Genomic DNA, 18793 nt, shown 5'->3' with positions numbered 1-18793 from the left:
TAACCATCATTATTATTATTATAACCAATATCATTATTGTTAATATCATTATTGTTATTATTATTATTATTATTATTATTATTATTATTATCATATTGCAGTCTAGACATGCCCTCTTTGTAAAGTGTCTTGAGATAACTTCGGTTATGCACATGTGCTGATAAAAAGACTTAATCTATGAATATAAATGTATAAATAGGCACAAGTCTCAGAAGGCCAACATAGATAATATGTTTTCAAAGTTCATGAATAAATAACAAAAACAATAAACATAACATAGAAATGCTTGAAACATTTTTCTGGTAAATATTTTTGAGTCTTTTTATGTTTTATAAGTTCATAGTTTTCAAGGATCAGATAAAGTTTAATTATAAAATGGAATTATTGTCCAGAAGCATTTAAACTAGTAGATTAAAAGGGGATTATTTCCCTCTGTCATGCACAAGAATTAATTAAGGATTTTTTTGGACTTGAAGACAACTAAACAGGCAGAAACAAAAGGACATTTTCACAGTATGCCACTACCAGCTTTAAGAATGGAATAAAACAACAAAAGAAGGTGTGAGATAGGATTTCAGATAAAGCACACTAGGTGTGATGTGGGCTTTTTTAATCGCATGCATTGTTTTCATGCAGTGCTCAACTGATGCTCAAACACTCAAATACATCGCCTCAGATCTTTTCAGTCTTTAATAATCACATTTTCAAGGTGTCCCATGTCAGGTTTGTGCCATGTCTCAATCTTGATCAGGAAGTTATCTTTCATATACTCGTTCTGCAGAGAAAAGAGAAACAATATTGAATAAAGCAAAAATGATTAGCCTACAAGATAATATGTAAGCAAGTTCAGAACCAACACAGTACAATAGACAGGGCTTGGTGTCCTGTTTGAACACATCCACAAACAGAGTATCCATGCTGCTGCTGCTGCTGTGTCAATGAACCAGATCAAATTTCTTTCTCAGCTTTCAGGTTCATTTGCTCCCTCTATGGACATCCAGGTTTGCCTTGTCCTTTTTCAAAAACATGCAGGAAAACATAGAAGAGAGAAAAAATACTTACAGTGATAACTGTTGAGCCAGATGAAGGAAGGCGCAGCAGCAAACAGAAAAGACAGAAAAATCAAGATGAAAAACACAAGATTTCCCAAAGCTGGTAGCAAACATTCAGAGGCGAAGGGGAAATGTTCCAGCAGTATGTGTTTGCAAGTACTGTGTGTAAAATTCAGACAGTGCTTTATATCGTCATGTGTCTGTATGAAAGATGGCTGCCTGACAGCTGGTGGTGTGTGCATGATCTCAGCCTGAACGACTTGAGAGATTGCATGGCCCTTCTCATGGGCGAGCAGTTAATTATTCAGCAGCTCCTTCAAGGTGACAGAGACTCAAAGACTCAGTGAGAGAAGGAGAGAGAGACGAACACACAGACAGGTATCCAGAGAGCAACGCTTTGGTACGGTTAACCCTGATCTTGCTTGCATTTCCACCACTTAACGTACTCTTACTTGGTAGGTGGGGGTTTAAACTGGTCAGGGATAGAGGCATCAGCTACATTATAGTGGTTTAGCAGTGGGTGCTGAACCTTTTCTGCTGGCCCCCATTTGGCACATAAACAAATAATGATCTACACCTGGTAGGATTCTGCCTCCAAAATACTTTCCAGAAAATGGTATTTTGAGACTGTGAAACTGCATCCTTTGAGTCTAAACACGGGTATGGCTGAAAAAAAATCTACAGACCATTTCTTTTATTGTGAAGAACACCTACCTAGTGTCTCCTGGGGAGGTGGACAGTCTGGTATTTGCCTTATATCTGGGGCTTTATCATAATGTTAAAGACTCACAATGGGATCCCACGAGTGTGAGGGGCGCTAGACAATCACCTCTACCTGATGATAGAGTTGCACTTTTTTAAGGCAGATGCATCTGCTGTACTTATCAAAAATTTTCATGCAAACATTTATCACTGCCTATAGCCAGTTTCCAAATTAAGTTTGATGGACAGTGTTTTGTGTGATCCTGTGTTTGTGGATCAATGTGTGTCTGTCTTTGTGTATGAATGAATGCAAGCATGCTCTACCTGTGCGACAGTATGGGTATGCGTTCCAGGCCTTCTCGTGGATGTTGAGAGCTGAAGCTGGAGCCAACATTCTGACAAAAGATGGCACTTTACTGTCAGAGAAGGGAAAGAGGAAAAGAAAACAGGCACCATTGGTATTCAAATCATTTGGCTTTGCTTAATCTAGTTTATGTAAGGAAAGCAAGCTCTCTATGGTAGCAGAGCCCAAAGGTTATTGCCTTAGCTAGGCTGAAGACAGCAGTAGTAAACTAAGATGGCCAATATGCTCAGCAAAAACCTCCTACCACTGGTTTAAATTGCTGAAGGGATGCTGCAATTTGATATGCCAACCCTTAAATTAACTTGTTCGTGGATTCCTTTAGATGGTTTCCAATGCATTATGGGTTACATGTGACAATAGACACAGACAAGTTTAATGTTCCTTTCTCATTATACGATGTGTTAACATTTTAATGGACAGGATCTGGAGGCACAGCTGGGAATTTCATCTCTGCTTTTTGCAGATGACTGGGTTCTGTTGGCTTTGTCAGTCAGGGACCTTCGACATGTGCTGAGTGCAAAGTTGTGGGGTCAGCGCCTTCAAGTCTGAGGCCAAGGTTCTGTCGGAAAACGTTGGATTGCTCCCTCCAGGTGGGTGCTCTATACATGTTGATCCACAGCTATCAAAGTGTTTTCTCGCTTACACTGGGCTTTAGAGTGGTGACATAATACACTGTGGTAGACAAATATATGAATGGACGGCAGCCAGGGGATGCAGCCACAAGGGAGAAATTAATGAAGTCGTCTTCCTAAGTGAACTTTCTATGAGCCTCTGTTGGTATGGAAATAAATGCTTACCTCTGCAAATGGTAAATTTTGTGTGTGTACTGTCCCTTTTCTCCATCTTTCTCATAGGGCTCGTTTTTTAGCACCTCCACTCCTTCTCCTCCGCCCGTTTCATTCTTACTGGCCTCAGCCACGGAGTACAGCTGGCCCACCTGGTACTGGAAAAAAATAAGAAGAAACAAGATGGTATTTAGTACAAAGCATGTGTTCAGCGTATTATCCTGTGAACCAGTGAGCTTCCACATTCACATATGCAGTTTTCCATGTGTATTTCATCAGCGCATCCATTTCAATCTTAAGTTGTGGATTACTTTTTCTTCTGATCCTTTTCCTGAATCCACTTAATCTCCTCCATTCACTCGTTTGTTTTCCTGTACTGTCATCTATTTTTTTCCCACTGACTGTATTTCCTCTTCCACAAACCACACACTATCACCTCCTTTCATCCTTCCTTCCTTCCTCTCCTTCCTCATCCTCCTAATCCTGAGTTTGCAGCATGTGAGCGAATAAAAACACAGGAACAATGGCTCCTTTCTTTCTTTAATCACTCCTAATCCACTGTATAAACTCCACACAAAGCTGGACCAGACACACTTATGACATCACAGAGATGGAGCAAGATGGTGCCATTTAAATTATTCTATTAATTTCATAGGTATGACATCGCGGCTACTTTTTCTCATTTTTTTAATAAAAAAAAAAGTAAAACCATTAATTCAAATTGAAACAAAAGAATATAAGGGTAACAAGAAACGTAAAAAAATGCATACAATCAACAAATAGTAAAAACTCAAGAGAAAAAAGCTAGAGGTGATCTGGCATTACTTAGTAAGACCATCCAATATTCATTTATCTCAGAAGGAATTACTTCACATCCACTAAACTGGTACGTCCACACTATAATATTAACAATATATCTGCCAGCTATACACATAACTGCAGATTTACCTTTAAATAAATGTAAAATAATAGTCACCACATTTCAGACTTGACTTTCTCCTGTTTAGATCATGAGATTTTCTCTTACATCAATTAATAGAAAGTAAATGATTCAGCGCAGATTTTCAAGCTTTTAATCAGCAAATAACTGATAAGCCTTTGTTAATAATTCCCCAAAACTCATACACTATTGTCAACATGACTCTAACTCAACTGCCTCTGTTTGTTTTGCAGTTCTCCACCTCTCTGGTATCATCAAAGTGGAACTAATAATCATTGCATTCTCCGTACATCACAATTAACCAACGCACCTTAGGTAAAGCTCCAGAGAAGATGAGCTTCCAAGCTGAGTTAAATCATCACTTACATGCTCCATGCTTTCAGGTAATGAGAGGAATTACAAAGAGTGTTCGACAAATTATCCCTCTGAAATAATGATTACCAAAGAGATAGTGCAAGTTTATAGATGTATGTTAGTAATGTATGTTGATGCAGGGCTAGGTATTAAAAATAGGGCTGGGTATTTTCTACAACCTCATGATACCATTTGTGCCACAATACAGAGGCTACAATATGTATTGTGGTATATGTTGATTTGTAAAGCTACCTAGATCAGGCATGAAAAGCCCTTTTCAAGTCCAGCCACAAATTCTCTATTGGATTGAGGTCTCGGCCACTCCAGAACATTCCCCTAGTTGTCTTTAACTCATTTCTGTGTAGCGTTCACTGCATGCTTCTGACCATTGTCTTGCTGGAAATAAATCTTCTCCCAAGCTGTAACTTGCAGACTAAATAAGACTGGCCTATACTTTATTTTACCCTTGACCTTTACATGCCTTACAGGGCTGACTGCTGAGAAACATGTGCTTGTTCTGATGTGCAGTGTTTGGTGTCTGCCAAACATAGCGTTTTGTCTGATGGCCAAAAAGCACCATTTTAGTCTCATCAGACCAAAGAGCTTTCTTCCACTTGACCATGGAGTCTCCTACATGCCTTTAGGGGAACTGTAGTCAAGATTTAATGAGTTTTCTCATTAAACAGTGCCTTTCTCTTTGCCAGTCTCCCGTAAAGCTTTGACTGGTGAAGAACCCAGGCAGCAGTTGTTGTATGCAGAGCAGGGCTGAACGATTTTGGAAAATAATCTAAATGCGATTTTCTTCCCCCAATATTGTAATTGCAATTTGATATGCCATTATTCCTTAACTTTCTTTTACTCCTAAACAAAGACTGAACAATTGTTTAAGAATATCTAATTCTGATGATTTTTACTCGTATTGCAAATTGGATATGAATTGTTGCATTGACGGGTTTTTGTCATTCTTATATTTAATAAGAAAAAAGTACAAAATAAAGAAGATAGGATTTTTGTAGACTATTCTAAAAATGGCACCTGAATGATTGCATGATATGCCATGCATAACATCTCTGCTGCAAAAAAATTAAAAAAACATTTAAAACTGGTATTTTGACTCAAATTTCAGGTCAAAGAAATATTGCACCTTCTGCGATTTGAAAATTGCAGCAGGCCATATTGCGATTTAATCGAATTTTCGATTAATTGCCCAGCCCTAATGCAGAGTCTCTCCCACCTCAGCTGCTGAAGCTCCTAACGCCTTCAGAGTAGTCATAGGTGTCTTGGTGGCCTCTCTCACTATTCACCTTATCGGTCACTCAATTTATAAGGATGGCCTGATCTAGGCAGATCTACACATGTGCCATATTCCTTCCATTTCTTGATGATGGCTTTAACTGAACTCTTGGGGATGTTCAGTGCCTTGGAAATTTTGACTATACATTTCAATAACCTTTTCTCTGAGTTGCTTGGAGTGTTCTTTTGACTTAATGGTGTAATGGTAGGCTGGAATACTGATTAAGCAGTGAATGGACATTCCAGACTTAGGTGTCTACAATCACTTGAGACACATTCACTGCACTCAGCTGATCACCATTTCACCAACTGTGAGACTTGTGTGAGACAGCAGTCAACTGTGAGACTAACCACACGTTTCTTGAAAGATTTAAACATATTGCTAAATTGTTAGTCAGTTTTTTAGTATGAAACTCAGTAGGTCAGCCAGAGAAAGGACCAATAGTAACTAGTGGAGAGAGGGCATGTTATCTTCTACTGTAGTGAACTTGGAAAATCTTCAGTCAATATGTGTATTTGACATGACTGTATTCCAAATAAATGGTCTAATAAAACTAAAACTGTTGCTCGACTTAACAGTGCATGTGATGGTACAGAGAGACACGAGGCTAAATTTTTGACACATTTTCAGCATGACTTGATGACAAAACAGATCCTTTTTTGAAAAGAAGCTACTCCCCTTACATACAGACTCAAATAACACTACTGCACCACTTCTTTTAACAACTTCTGAATGTTCAGAAAGTGAACATAAAGAACAGATGAGTCACTTTCCAGAGATTTCTCTTTGAGCCATGACCTTTGGACCTTTGGTGTGCTTTTAAAATGTTAACACTTCTCTACAGCATCAGTGATGAAAGGCAAAGAGACAAAGCCTCGACAACCTGTGCCAAACAGGTTTAAAGAGACGGCTCCCTCAAGTCAGTTGCCCACTAGATAAATGGATGTAGGAACAGCAAAGCCTCCTGGGTAAAAATACTGCACAAATATAATTCAACCTTGCCTTTCAGGGTGAGTTTAGCCATGTTCACAACCTTTTTCTTTCACAAAAATGAAATAGTAGAGAAGGTTTGGAGTAAAATCTGAGCAAGAGGCAGGCAATTCAATGATAATTATTTAGAGTTAGAGCATTGCACAACGTGAAAAAAAGCTGTCTTTTTACAAAGAGATGAATTTCAGTATTTTTTAGTGGTTGTATTGTGCTTTTTAAAAGAACAGGACTCTTTGAACAGGACTACTGCAGACAGTCAGGGTGCAGAAGAAGTAAAGCTCTGGAGGGATATGACTCACCAAGAGGGCACATGTGCTACAGAAACAAGGGACGCTCCTCATCTGTATTCAGTCTCAGTCAATCACGTGACTGGGACAATCACTAGAATCCTTTTTTTGAGTATGATTCCTGCATAGAATCGTGACAAAGCATGTACACTGTCACACAGAGGCTTTAGAGGAAACCTGCCTCATTATATGGAGATGTGAGGCAGATACACATACGCACTTATGCACTGTTAATGAGAGCAACATGTGCAGATCTAAAGCCTCCATCAGCCAGAGGAAATTCGAAGGGAAGAAAGCTATTTCTTTGTCTGCCGTGTGTTGGTTCTGAGCTACAGTACAAGTAAGGGAGGAGTAAACAGAAGATATTTTTAAAGTTAATCTCCGGCTTAATGAAGACAGAACGAAGAGAGACTTTTCAAGCTTTACAGAAATGGCTGCTACTTATTTAACAAGCAAACCAAAATGTTTTATTTAAGGATGTGTGTGTTTAATTAACTATTAAACATCTGGTGTTCTTAACCACCTGCTTCCGTACTAAATACTCAATATTTTGAGTGCATAGGTACACAAGGTGTTCACACTGAGAAGAGTACTAAAATGAAGGGTACTTCTTGATCACTCAAAACTATCCAGGAGTTAAGCATGCAGTGACACTTGACCCTATGTCAACATCCACTAGCTAGCTAATGTGCTTCTAGCAATGCAGGCACATTAAAAGCAAGCGTAAGGCATTTAAGACAAAAAGTCAATTCCTTTGTCTTTGGAACAATGTTAAAATAAAAGTCAAATGACAAATAGGTGAAAATTACCATCAAATGTTAGTGAATCAGCTTATGATAAGGGATTTTCACGTTAACGGAAATGGAGCCAGTGCAAAGCTTAAAACCATGGCTGAACGGTGTATCGTATTTCTACTGTGGTGGCAATGTGGGCATGCGCAATAATCACATCACGAGGATGTGTGATAGTTAGGTGACCTGGTGCATGTCAAGCTGCTATTTCTGTGCTTTTGGATTTTAGCCAAAATCTGTAAATAAGTGCATTTAAGTCTGTCTGAAATCACCATCAGCAGTCAGAGAACTGAGAACCATTTCCACCTTATGTCAGACTACAGGTGACACTGCTGCTGCCACTACACCAATATGACTCTTCTGGCACATGCTATGTCATGAGAGGCTGATTACTGCTATAAATGGCACCTTATCCTAGTACTCGCTCATAAATGGAGCGCTCACGACATAGACATGATGATTTTTTTATTTACAGCTTCAATATGCAATGTGGCAGTAGCCAGTGCATGAACTTACTTATAGTACAACACAACCCCACCCGTAATGATTGCAAACTCAAGCCCAAGCAGGTCAGCATAAGAACGAAAACATCTTTTCTGTCAGGAAAGGTTTTCAGTGTGGCTCTTTATTTAATGAAGAAATTGTTTTGCCAGATGACAGTCTGACAAATCCATCTTCTTTGTAAGGTTACTTATTTCCATGAACCTCTGGTAAATAAGAGTAAAAACAGCATTAATGTTAACACCCTAAACAGCTGGCATTTAGATAATTAGTTCATTTAGATTTTAATTTTATTTAATGTAGGCCAACACTCCTGGTAAAATGTTGTGTCTCTGCAGCTCGCTGCCTAAGTTGTAGCTCCAGTTAATTGCTACTGCTGCTGAAGTACTCTACAACCAGAACATACACCAGTACAGTGGATGAATGGTATCACAGATCAGTATTTTGACCTAAGAGACCAAAAGTTTATTTTGGGTTGAACTGGTGTATTAAAGAGTCACTAAAACCTGCACCAACTTTTTTGGGATGAGATCATGTGAATATGTTCTATTGTTGCTTAAAGGGTCCAAATCTTGGTTTGAAAGTATTTAAATTCTACATTTTATGTTGGAAATATGCACAAATAGTGCCATCTACAGGTTGAAACCTGGCTACTGCAACAGACTTTTTCTATTGGTTGATCTGGAGGCAGGTGCCAGCTTCACAGAGTTCAAAAGTGACTGCCAAAGTTTTCCTTAACCGTCAACTTTAATAGTAGCAGCCAACAGTGCAATCTGCAGGAAGCGATGGGATCTACCAATCAAAGATGCTGCTGCGATTCTCTAGGATTTTGGGTGGTGCAGTTCTTTCATCAGAGATCATGAATAGACCATTTTTTCTAAGAACAAAGTTGATAACATAAAAGCTTGTGTCTTCTGCATGAGCATATATCGTTTCACACTTAGGTAGGTCTTGGTAAGTCCACCTTGGGTGGCTTTGACTTTACAGCTAACAATCAAACCTAAGAAGCTGCACAGACTGCATGGTGTTGCGGCTGATAGGGACAGTGTAAAAGAGTGATTGGCAATGTGTTATACCTCCCTCCTCTGTCCCTGTCCCCTGTCCCTGTCCTTGAATCTGTTTGCACCTCAGCTGAAACTCTGGATTTAGTTATTCTTAAAACTGCAAGGGACACTAAAAGCTACTGTTAGCTGCACACACAAAGAAAAACACAACCCAGCTCCTTAGTACAGTGACTGTGCAAGTTGCACTGTGTTCCTTACCCTTAAACTAGTCTAAAAATAAAAAAGGAAAAATAGAGGCTAGTAACATTTTTAATATAAAAGACTTTGTAAAGGGCAGGTTCCATTCAGAGGTAGTCATGGAGGTAGTTTCAGGTGACTCATTTAGGATGCAGGCCTGAATAGAAGCAGGAGAAAACTGCAGAGGAAATGTGGAGAGCAGCGGACACAGAGAGATAGGAGGGCGAGGACAGTGACAGACTGCTGACTGTGTTCATTCATCGCTTTATCTGATTTAAACCATCCTCAATCTTCAAGAGGACTTCACCACACAAGGTGATCAATGCTGCACTTTTTCTTCACACAAGATGAAAAAAATTGGAAAAAATTATAAAACACTTTGAAAATAACCACATGAAAAATTCTGACCCAGAAAGAAGAGCTTAATGATAAAAGGTACAACAGGGGACAGAGATCCAGAAAGAAGATGACAAGAAATGGGCCTTACAAACACACTAAAGCAAACAAATACGCAAACAAATATGCTGAAATGAAACTTACCTCTTCCACAGAGATAGGAAGAATCACACGACTGGAAGAGAAGGAAAAAAGACAGAAATTACTCCAAAGTTAGCACAATAAGTTCACAAAGCATTAGTTTAGTAAACCTAAATCATTTTTACATTCTTGGGTTTGTCACCGGAATGCTAAAGCTGACAGATTGTCATGGGGTAGCAACACTGTCTGTCCCATTTTAAAAGCTTCTTTAAATGTGGCCAATAAGGGTAACAAATAAGGATCCATCCAGTATGTCATCATGGATAAACATATCCTATTAGCATGTGAGTGTCAGACATCAGTTTACATCACACAGCTCCAGATGCTCGCTGTCTACACCACATCCATTAAAACTGTCCATATTTGCCCTGTGGATTTCAAACCCCCTTTGTTTATAGTATGACATTAGGGATGCACAATGTAGGATTTTTGCCGATATCCGATATTTACAGATTCATTTTAGCTGATACCAATATCGATAATTATGTATGCTTTTTGGACAAGAAATTTCAGTCCTTTTGGACACACTTTAAGGTTTGAGGATGACCAACAAAACAAACTTTAGTCCTTCAATACACTTTAAAGTTTAAAGAATGAGGATAAATAAAGAAAAAGACCTCAATTGACATAGGTCCGTTAGTTCAGCCTAAAACTGAAATAATTGTAAGTGTACGTTGTACAAAATTTACTGATACATGCTGAAATACACAGGCAAAGTACCAGATGTAAATATCGGCAGAAATTTTTATATTTACCGATACTGATATCAGACTGATAATATCATGCATGCCTATATGACATGTAGTAGGAATGGGCAGTAAAATGGTAAAACCAGGGTATTGATTTAATCAAATTCTGAGACGGTGCCATGGAATGAATGCATGTTTATAATAAATGCCAGTGCTAGGCAGGAACTCTAATTCAGTGGATAACTTCACTTGTAGTGTCAGCTAGGGCTAAAAGATTTGGGAAAATAATCTAATTTTGATTTTTTTCCCCAGTATTGCAATTGGGATTGGATATGTGATTATTTCTTAAGTTCCTTGTATTGTTTTTTTTTTCCCAACAAACACAAGCAATAAATCTTTCTATATTATAATCAACACAACATTAGATAAAACTAGAGCTGAACAATTTTGAAAAATATCTAATTATGATGATTTTGACTCGTCTTGCAAATTGGATAGGAATTGATATATTGGAAGGAGCTATAATTTCTGTCCTTCTTATACTTAATAAGAAAAACATACAAAAAAGTAGGATTTTTAGAGTATTCTACAAAAATCCCTGTGGATGATTGCATGATCTGTAATGCATAACACCTCTGCTGCTGCTGCTGCTGCAAAAAGGTTTTAAACTGGTATTTGACACAAATTTCAGGTTAAAAGAATATTGCATCTTTTGAAAATTGCAGCAGGCCATATTGTGATTTAATCTAATTTTCGATAAATTGCCCAGCCCTAGTGTCAACAAAAATGATCCACCAGAAACATGAGCAAAAGAACCCCAGCAGGGATCACTGTACAACAAGCAGTATTCAAACACAACTAAACTTCCTTAGTGAGATGGACTGACACTGGTGGAACAAAACTGTCAAGTATCTCCCAACACTGAAGACCATTTCACTCAGGATGGAGTTAAAATCACATTTTGGGAGTTAAAAATCAACTCTGAAATGTTTACCCTGAGATATCAACACTCTAGTTTCTGCTGTTTTTGGGATGTGATGTGGAATCATTCTCTCATTTTATGCTACTGTGTAGTCAACAAAGGTGGAAAAAGTACAAGAGTATAGTACTCAAGTAAAAGTAGTTAGTCTGGTTAAAACTTGCTGAAGTAGAAGTAAAAATACTGATTTCAAAATGCACTCAAAAAAAGTACAAGTGCCCAAATAACTGCTCAATAGCAGTTATTTGAGGAGATGTATGTAGTCCATAGGACTAAAGTCTTGGGTCTGAGCATTATTATACACTTTGATGTATCAGTAATCATATCAGTTAAATCAAATTAAGGACACCTGGATCCAATTTGATTGACATGTTTTTTTTCTTCAGCTAAAAATCAAATCCTCTAAACTTACTCTGTAGTATGATCACTGTTGAAGTTTTGTGATAAATTGACTACTATTTGCCCACAGATGTAACCAACTAAAGAAGTTTACAACAAAGTGATTGATTCTGTTTGAGCTAAAATCCCTCAAACTGTTACTGAAGCTGTTCATGTTATGACAGTCAAGCTTTACTGTGCTGATCTCAACCTTCCTCTGGATAAGCCCGAAGAAATCCAGGAATTTTGCACTAACAGGAATCATTAAAAGTCGACTTGATACACCGACAAAATGACAACAAATATGCATCCAGAGGTCTCAGAGGACAGAGGAGCTGAGCTGGATTCAGCCGGCAGAGATTTGTGATGAGGATCTGTATGAGCTATAAGAGCACTTACATGACAAACTGTTACGGCCCTGACTTCTACCCTAATGAGTCACCCAGAAGTGATGCTCTTGTGTGACAAAATGTCTCACAGTGAAAGGAGATGTCTGCCTGGGTGCTTTTTTTGCAATGCTAATAACTTTTATATTGTCCTGCATGACACACGATCCTTTAGAATTACATGATGACAGATTCCAAAGTGATCAACAAAGGAAGCAGGATGGCTATTTAAGTGTGAAATTGAAATATTTCACGTTGACACCGTGGCACTGATTCATCAGGGGAGAACTGATAATCTGTTCTTTCTTGTTCTGAGGAGAAGATGGGAATATGCTTCACTGAAGCAGGACAACAGCAAGATTGAAAGCAAAAACTTGGCCTTGAGGCACTTTAACAGGTTCATAACAGCTTTCAGCTGTAAGAGCGTACAACTTGTAAACACTGTGACTTTGATCAGGCTACCTTTATCATCATAGATCTCAGAGAAGCTGCAGATCAGGGTCAGGATCATCACCTATTCATTAACTATTGAGGTAATAAGAAGCTATTGTTTCTTTGTAGCACTGTGTAAATGTTCCATGTTTGTTCTAAAGGTCATACAGCTTTAATTTTCTTTTCCAATGCAACTGCAAAGGGACCACTTTATGAAAAATGGATGTCGTCTCAGGCTGTGTTTGAAATAAGCTACTGCATTATACCATAATATTCAAATAATATAGGGTGTCATATTCTGTATTTAGTACGTTTCCAAATCATAGGGTACAATTTTGTAGTTTACAAATGTAAACTAGATTGGCCAGATTCATCAAGTATGACACAGCAGCACACTGGCCACACTAAACCAGTGGTCCCCAACCACTGGGCCATAGAATGGTACCAGTCTGTGGGTGGTTAGCTTCTACGCTGCAGAGAAACAATAATTAACTTGCTGTATTTCCATTTTAATTGACTATCAAAATCTGAAAGATTCTCAGATTCACCAGATTCTCATCCGTTATATCATCTGTCTGGTCCTTTTGACCTCTTGACACATGTCAAACACTTCTGTCGGTCACACAATACCCAAAAATTAAGCCCACAAGCTAGCTAAAATGAGTAAAAAACAAACATCATTGAAGAGCTTCTTTTGCAACGATTTGCAAAAATAATCTAATTCTGATTTTTTCCCAATATTGAGATTTAATATGAGATTCTTATTAGGTTCCTCAACTTATGCATTTCTCGACAAATGCAACAAGCTTTAAGCTATAAACGAGGCAGCTGGGGTGGGAGAGGTGAAGCTGGCTAGAAGCTGACTGCAGCTGGGGGTATGAACTAATGGCGAGCTTCATCAATATTAGATAGAAAGAACTAGTCATTTCTGCTCATATTGCAAATTTGATACCCATTGCTTTATTCAATGTTATTGTAATTTTTATGTCACTCATTTTGACTAAAAAAAATACATAAAACACAAAAAGGAGGATTCTTGTAAACCATAAAAAATGACATTTGAATTATTGCATGATGTGCATAAAATTTCTGCTGCTTCAAAAAATGGATGTATTAAACTGCTATTTTGATACATCTAAGTTAAAGTTATGTTGCAACTTCTGTAATTTGCAGCAGGCCACATTGCGAATTAATCTAATTTTTTATTAATTGCCTAACCCTAATTTAAAAGGTATTACCACAGGTCCAAGTTAAATACAGGTTTATTGTGATGGGTGATTCTCACGTGCCAACTGATTCAGTAGTAAAGTGGTTTTTATATTTCTCTGCACTTTCTTTTTATTCTGTTTGGATAATTTTATTTCAGAGTATTTATCCCCCACACATTGATGTCCATGAAAATGTTGTCTTTCATGAAACCAGTCCAAGTCTCAGGCTTTGTTGTTTCAGACAAACAACAAAGCCTCGTGGCCAAGCAGTGTATAAATACAATGTGTTGTAATAAGTTTTCATGTTGTCTATTAACATTTAAATTACAATGTAGTTGTATTAGTAAAGCACACATGCTGATATGTACAGCCTGGTGGTCGTGCTAGTTAGGTGTTTACTTACTCAAAGCTAGTGTAGACAGGAAATACACGCTTCATAAGGCTATGTTACCCCTAATTCAGTATCCTGCCATTGTAAAACAAACAGTTGGTACATAGTATGCAGTATCGTGATAAAGTGTATTTAATAGGTAGTAAGTTATGTCACCTATTGGTGAATCTGAGCCATATTGGAAACGCTAAAACTTTCAATCCATGTAGAAACAGGCATGGACGTGGAGTTAAGGCTAGTCATCAGTCTCTTGGTAGCTACAAGAATCCACCTGTAAGTCAAAAAAGCCACGCCCCAATTGTGCAAATGTACAAAGAATTCTTTGGCTTAATACACACAGATGGGTTACATGAGAATTTTTCCCCTGAGAGTGTAAACCAATAAAGAGATGAGTTCTCAAATGTAAATGTGTCTTTCAACCAGGCCAACCAGGCTTCTCCTCATTACATACAGTCATGGTTTTTATGCATGTAGGGCACTAAGAGTTCTTTAGGGGGCCACATGTTGACAAACATGTCGACACACTTGTGTCGCTCAGTAGCCAAGGTCAAGCTCTACAGCATTTCTTTTGTCCAGACCTTTTCATTCCTGGTAATATGCCTGTAGAACGCAGGCTGTTTCCAGGCCCTTGGGGCATCCACACCATGACCAGGGGCTTGTGGCAACCCCACTACCTGCCCAGATGGTTTCCTAAACCATGATTACTCGCCACATCCACCCCTCACTCTACCCCAAAGGTGTTTTTTTCAACAGATTATTTTATGATGCCCCTGGTAATATGCAAGGACATCCAGAGCCTGGCCATGGTTGTGTCAATCCTCCTTACCGCAATGGCTCCCTCAGGCGCCTTACGTGCCAGTTAAGACTAACTTCAACCTCAATTGTAAGCCCAAACATGCCTAAAAATTCTGCACGGCTCTGTAAATGTATCTGCCTTATCATGCTGTGGCTGTTTCAAGGTTTATGTTTTTTTTCCAAAGAAAGGTAGATATTTTACAGGAACATCAGCACCTCCTGGTAGGGTATAACTTTTTCTTACAGTGGTTGAAGTGGACTTTAACTGCACAATGGAAGCTGGCTTATACCCAGAGTCTGTTTCTTTTTGCTAAATGAAGCTGAACAATAAGATAATTCAGCATTTTGGGGTTCACAAGTTCCTGTTGCTTTGTACTTGGGCGTATTTTGTTAGTGTAAAAGGTTTTTCTGTGTCGCTCAGTGTTGGCTGTTGGCAACTGGAGCCTGATAACAAATGGACACATACAGTAAGACGCACAACAGCGACAAAATGATGACATGCCATGCCAGGACTCTCAAAGAATGAGCCAAGAACTAATTTGTCTCTGTGCACAATGGCTGAATGGCAGCGGGCCCATTGACACTGAAATAAAGTGTAAAACTATGTACCATCTTTTAATTTGAAAATGTAAAGAATTAGTTAAATTAATTATTGATCAGAGCAGTGAATACAGTGATGCATATGGAAACAAGCCTTACTGATCATTGTCAGCCTCTTTTGTTAACTACTGACTTTTCTTTCTACACGTATTCTCTGTAATAATTGCATAAAAGTAGGTTAATGTGTTGGTGCCTGGTTAGGGTTTCAGTAAATAATGCTGATCCAATTCTTATTATATCTAGGATGTAATGTAATGTTATGTAATGTAAGTGTCAGCAAGGCACAAAAACAACACCACGCTGCAGCTTGGGACTGTAGAACAACTAATTTAGTCACAATCTGAATACTGATGGTGAGAAGAACAAGTGATGATTCAAGATGTGAAAAAGACAGATTTTATACACACAAGCACACTATTTCCCTCCTTTTTTATTGTGTTTATATGTATAAAAATAGCTGGAGACTGACACTGAACTCCTTCTAATGAAACTTGTGCACTCTGCACAACCACAGTCCCCTTGTACAGTATGCAGCCTGGCTGACTGTTTTGTAACTGTGTGATGTATGCCTAAACTCAGATAATCCCAACTGCTTCCCACTCGCCACTGACTGTAATCTGGCTCTGAGTCCCGGCCAGACATTGGATGGGGGACCAGATGCTGCAAGGAAGGCAGAGACAGTGAGAACTGTCTGTGATGATAAAATAGTGATAAAAACATATTGATTAAACATACTATGTATGTTTGACCTTTGGATACAGTTTGTAGCTATTTCAATATGAGACTGAGTAAAAGTTAAACACTTTGAAGGAGGTCAGTTAAATGTCGCCTTAATGTTCTTTCTCTCTCTCTCTCCTTGAAAACATTCTTGCTCTGAAGGTCTTAACAGGAGGATCGGGTGTCTTTCTCTTCTTCAGAAAACAAACACCCCTCTTCTGTTCTCTGTAATGCACAGCTTTTCTGTCATCTCATTTTCTCCTTCTTTTCTCTGTGACGCTTCCTCTGTTCTACAATACAGTTCAATAAACAATGGTGTAATACAGTACAATATACTATGGTGTGATACATTACAGTACATTCAACTATGGTGCGGTGCAATTCAGTACAACATGCCATGGTGCAGAGCAATTCAGTACAATAAACTATGTTGCGGTGCAATTCAGCACAATCAACTACGGTGCGGTGCAATTCAGTTTATCAATAACTTCTTCTCTTTTTAAAAAAAATCACAATACGCTATCAGGTGTCTCCTCCAACAAAAGCTGCCAAAACTTGGAGAAAAAGTGGACCAGGAGTGATTTAGGTCAGTGGCTCAGGTGAACAGTGCAGAGTCAGTACTAGAGCTGGACATGGATCAATTCACTGTCTTTTGACCCCTGTGATGGTATCTCGGTGTGTGTAGGCCTGGTGGTGTGTCTCGTGTGTTGACAGTGTGTATAAGTGCATTCAGCATTTAATCGTGACCGATTTAATTAATTTGCAGGCAGACTGCTGAGACCCAGACTCTCCCTAATCACTTCAGATCTTTAGCCATGCCATCACTCTCATCCTGCAGCTTTTGGTGCTGCTGGCCCATTAATTGATTAAATACATGCGAGGGAGAAATGAGGACAACCAGAGAATGATGGTAAATGTGTGGCCATTTAAGCCTTATCAATATTGATTTGTGTTTTTTCAGACAAAGCTAGGAGTAGGGGAAATTTGTGCCTATTTACAGTAGCTTAGCTCTGACCTTGCCCTTTAGTTTTAATAATAGCCTCAGCTATAGAATGTCTGATTGGGATTAATTTCAAATATTCTTGGAGAAAGGGATCAAAAATTATGTGAAGAAAGAGACTTTTATGTGGATCACAGCACCTGAAGGCCAAAAGAGCTGAAATGGTGTCACACCAGTAATGAATGAACCAGCAGCCCGGTAGAGGTGGAAAACCGTGCATTATGTCTAATTTTTGCATTTGAAGGCCAATACCCATATGCAATCCATCGGCCTTCTTCTAGCCACCAGCTGATAGTGAGCAGGCCTCAGTCACCTCTCTTCACAGCACACTGAGGCCTGAAAAAGCAACGTGTTAAGAAACACTGAATATTTCTCTTTCCACGCACGATCCTTCATCCCATGCCATCCTGCCCCTTCCTCCCAGCTGTCACATCCTCACAAATGTCTGACTGGTGCGTCAAAACTCTCGCCATTTGCCTTTTTTTTCTAACCCCCCCTTCCACCCCCCCAAAGATTTGCAACCACCTCCCCTACCTGCCTGCCCACTCCCACCCTGCATCCCCTCGAGCATCCCCCCTAAACCCACACCTGCCTATCTCCATTCCTCTACAGCAGAGGTAAATGCCGGAATGCTCCCATCAGGCGTTTCACCTTCACCGCGCATCAATAACATGGCCACAGCGGCTTATAGGGATGGACGCTGGCACGGCACGGCTCGGCGAGGCTTACATCTTTTCCTCAGCAACACCACTCCTCCTGATCATCCGTCATTTCAGCACCGACGCTCAAATTGTGATATTTTCACCTCAAACGAGAGCATCACTTAAAAAAATTGTGATGCAAAAAATGTGAAGGGCACAGCCATGCCTGCACCGGCAGCTGATGCAACTACACCCGCCGCGTTTTTTATTTCTCTCTCGCTTTATTGGGTGGATGTTTTAGGGTGATGGAGCGTGGTAAGCAGGGAAAATGGTGACAGACATGTATCCAAGCAGACACGGTAGAGGGACGTCGGAATAACCCTGCCAGCTCTCATGTAATTCCACTCCAGGGCGAGACTGGCCACAATGTCAGCGCTTCAAACCAGACGGACAAAACGCGCACACACCATCACAGCCACACACAGACAGCTACTTACAATTCCTTTATGAGCATTTTTGGCGGTGCAGTCAGTGAATCCGAGAGAGGAAGCAGAAGCAGCTGAATATAAAGGTCCAAAACACAGGGTCGATTCCTCCCTCCTGTAGTCTCTTCTTCTTCTTTCTCCGCTCGTTTCTCTCCCACCTCTCCCCCTCTATGTCATCCTACCTCCACAGTCGCTTATTTTCTTCACATTCACTTCCTGATCGGGGCCGCGGCGCGGCGTTGCTGCTGCGCGCG

At 39.4% G+C, this 18793-nt stretch overlaps 1 protein-coding gene across 1 annotated transcript in view; it reads right to left on the bottom strand.

Annotated features, from left to right (window-relative positions):
• pitpnab (phosphatidylinositol transfer protein, alpha b) overlaps positions 1 to 18793 on the bottom strand; it is a 31935-nt gene extending 13142 nt beyond the window's left edge. The window contains exons 1-6 of the mRNA XM_041801643.1: positions 18552 to 18793; positions 9842 to 9872; positions 2916 to 3061; positions 2079 to 2170; positions 1063 to 1070; positions 701 to 775 (exon numbers count right to left, since the gene is read on the bottom strand). Coding sequence (XP_041657577.1) covers positions 701 to 775; positions 1063 to 1070; positions 2079 to 2170; positions 2916 to 3061; positions 9842 to 9872; positions 18552 to 18568 — 369 coding nt within the window. The 5' untranslated portion in view covers positions 18569 to 18793. The remainder of the gene's footprint in view (positions 1 to 700; positions 776 to 1062; positions 1071 to 2078; positions 2171 to 2915; positions 3062 to 9841; positions 9873 to 18551) is intronic.

Source organism: Cheilinus undulatus, linkage group 12, assembly GCF_018320785.1.
Source record: "Cheilinus undulatus linkage group 12, ASM1832078v1, whole genome shotgun sequence".
Classification (NCBI taxonomy): domain Eukaryota; kingdom Metazoa; phylum Chordata; class Actinopteri; order Labriformes; family Labridae; genus Cheilinus; species Cheilinus undulatus.
Note: the sequence above shows the minus strand (reverse complement) of the source record. Positions and strands in the feature narration are given on the sequence as shown.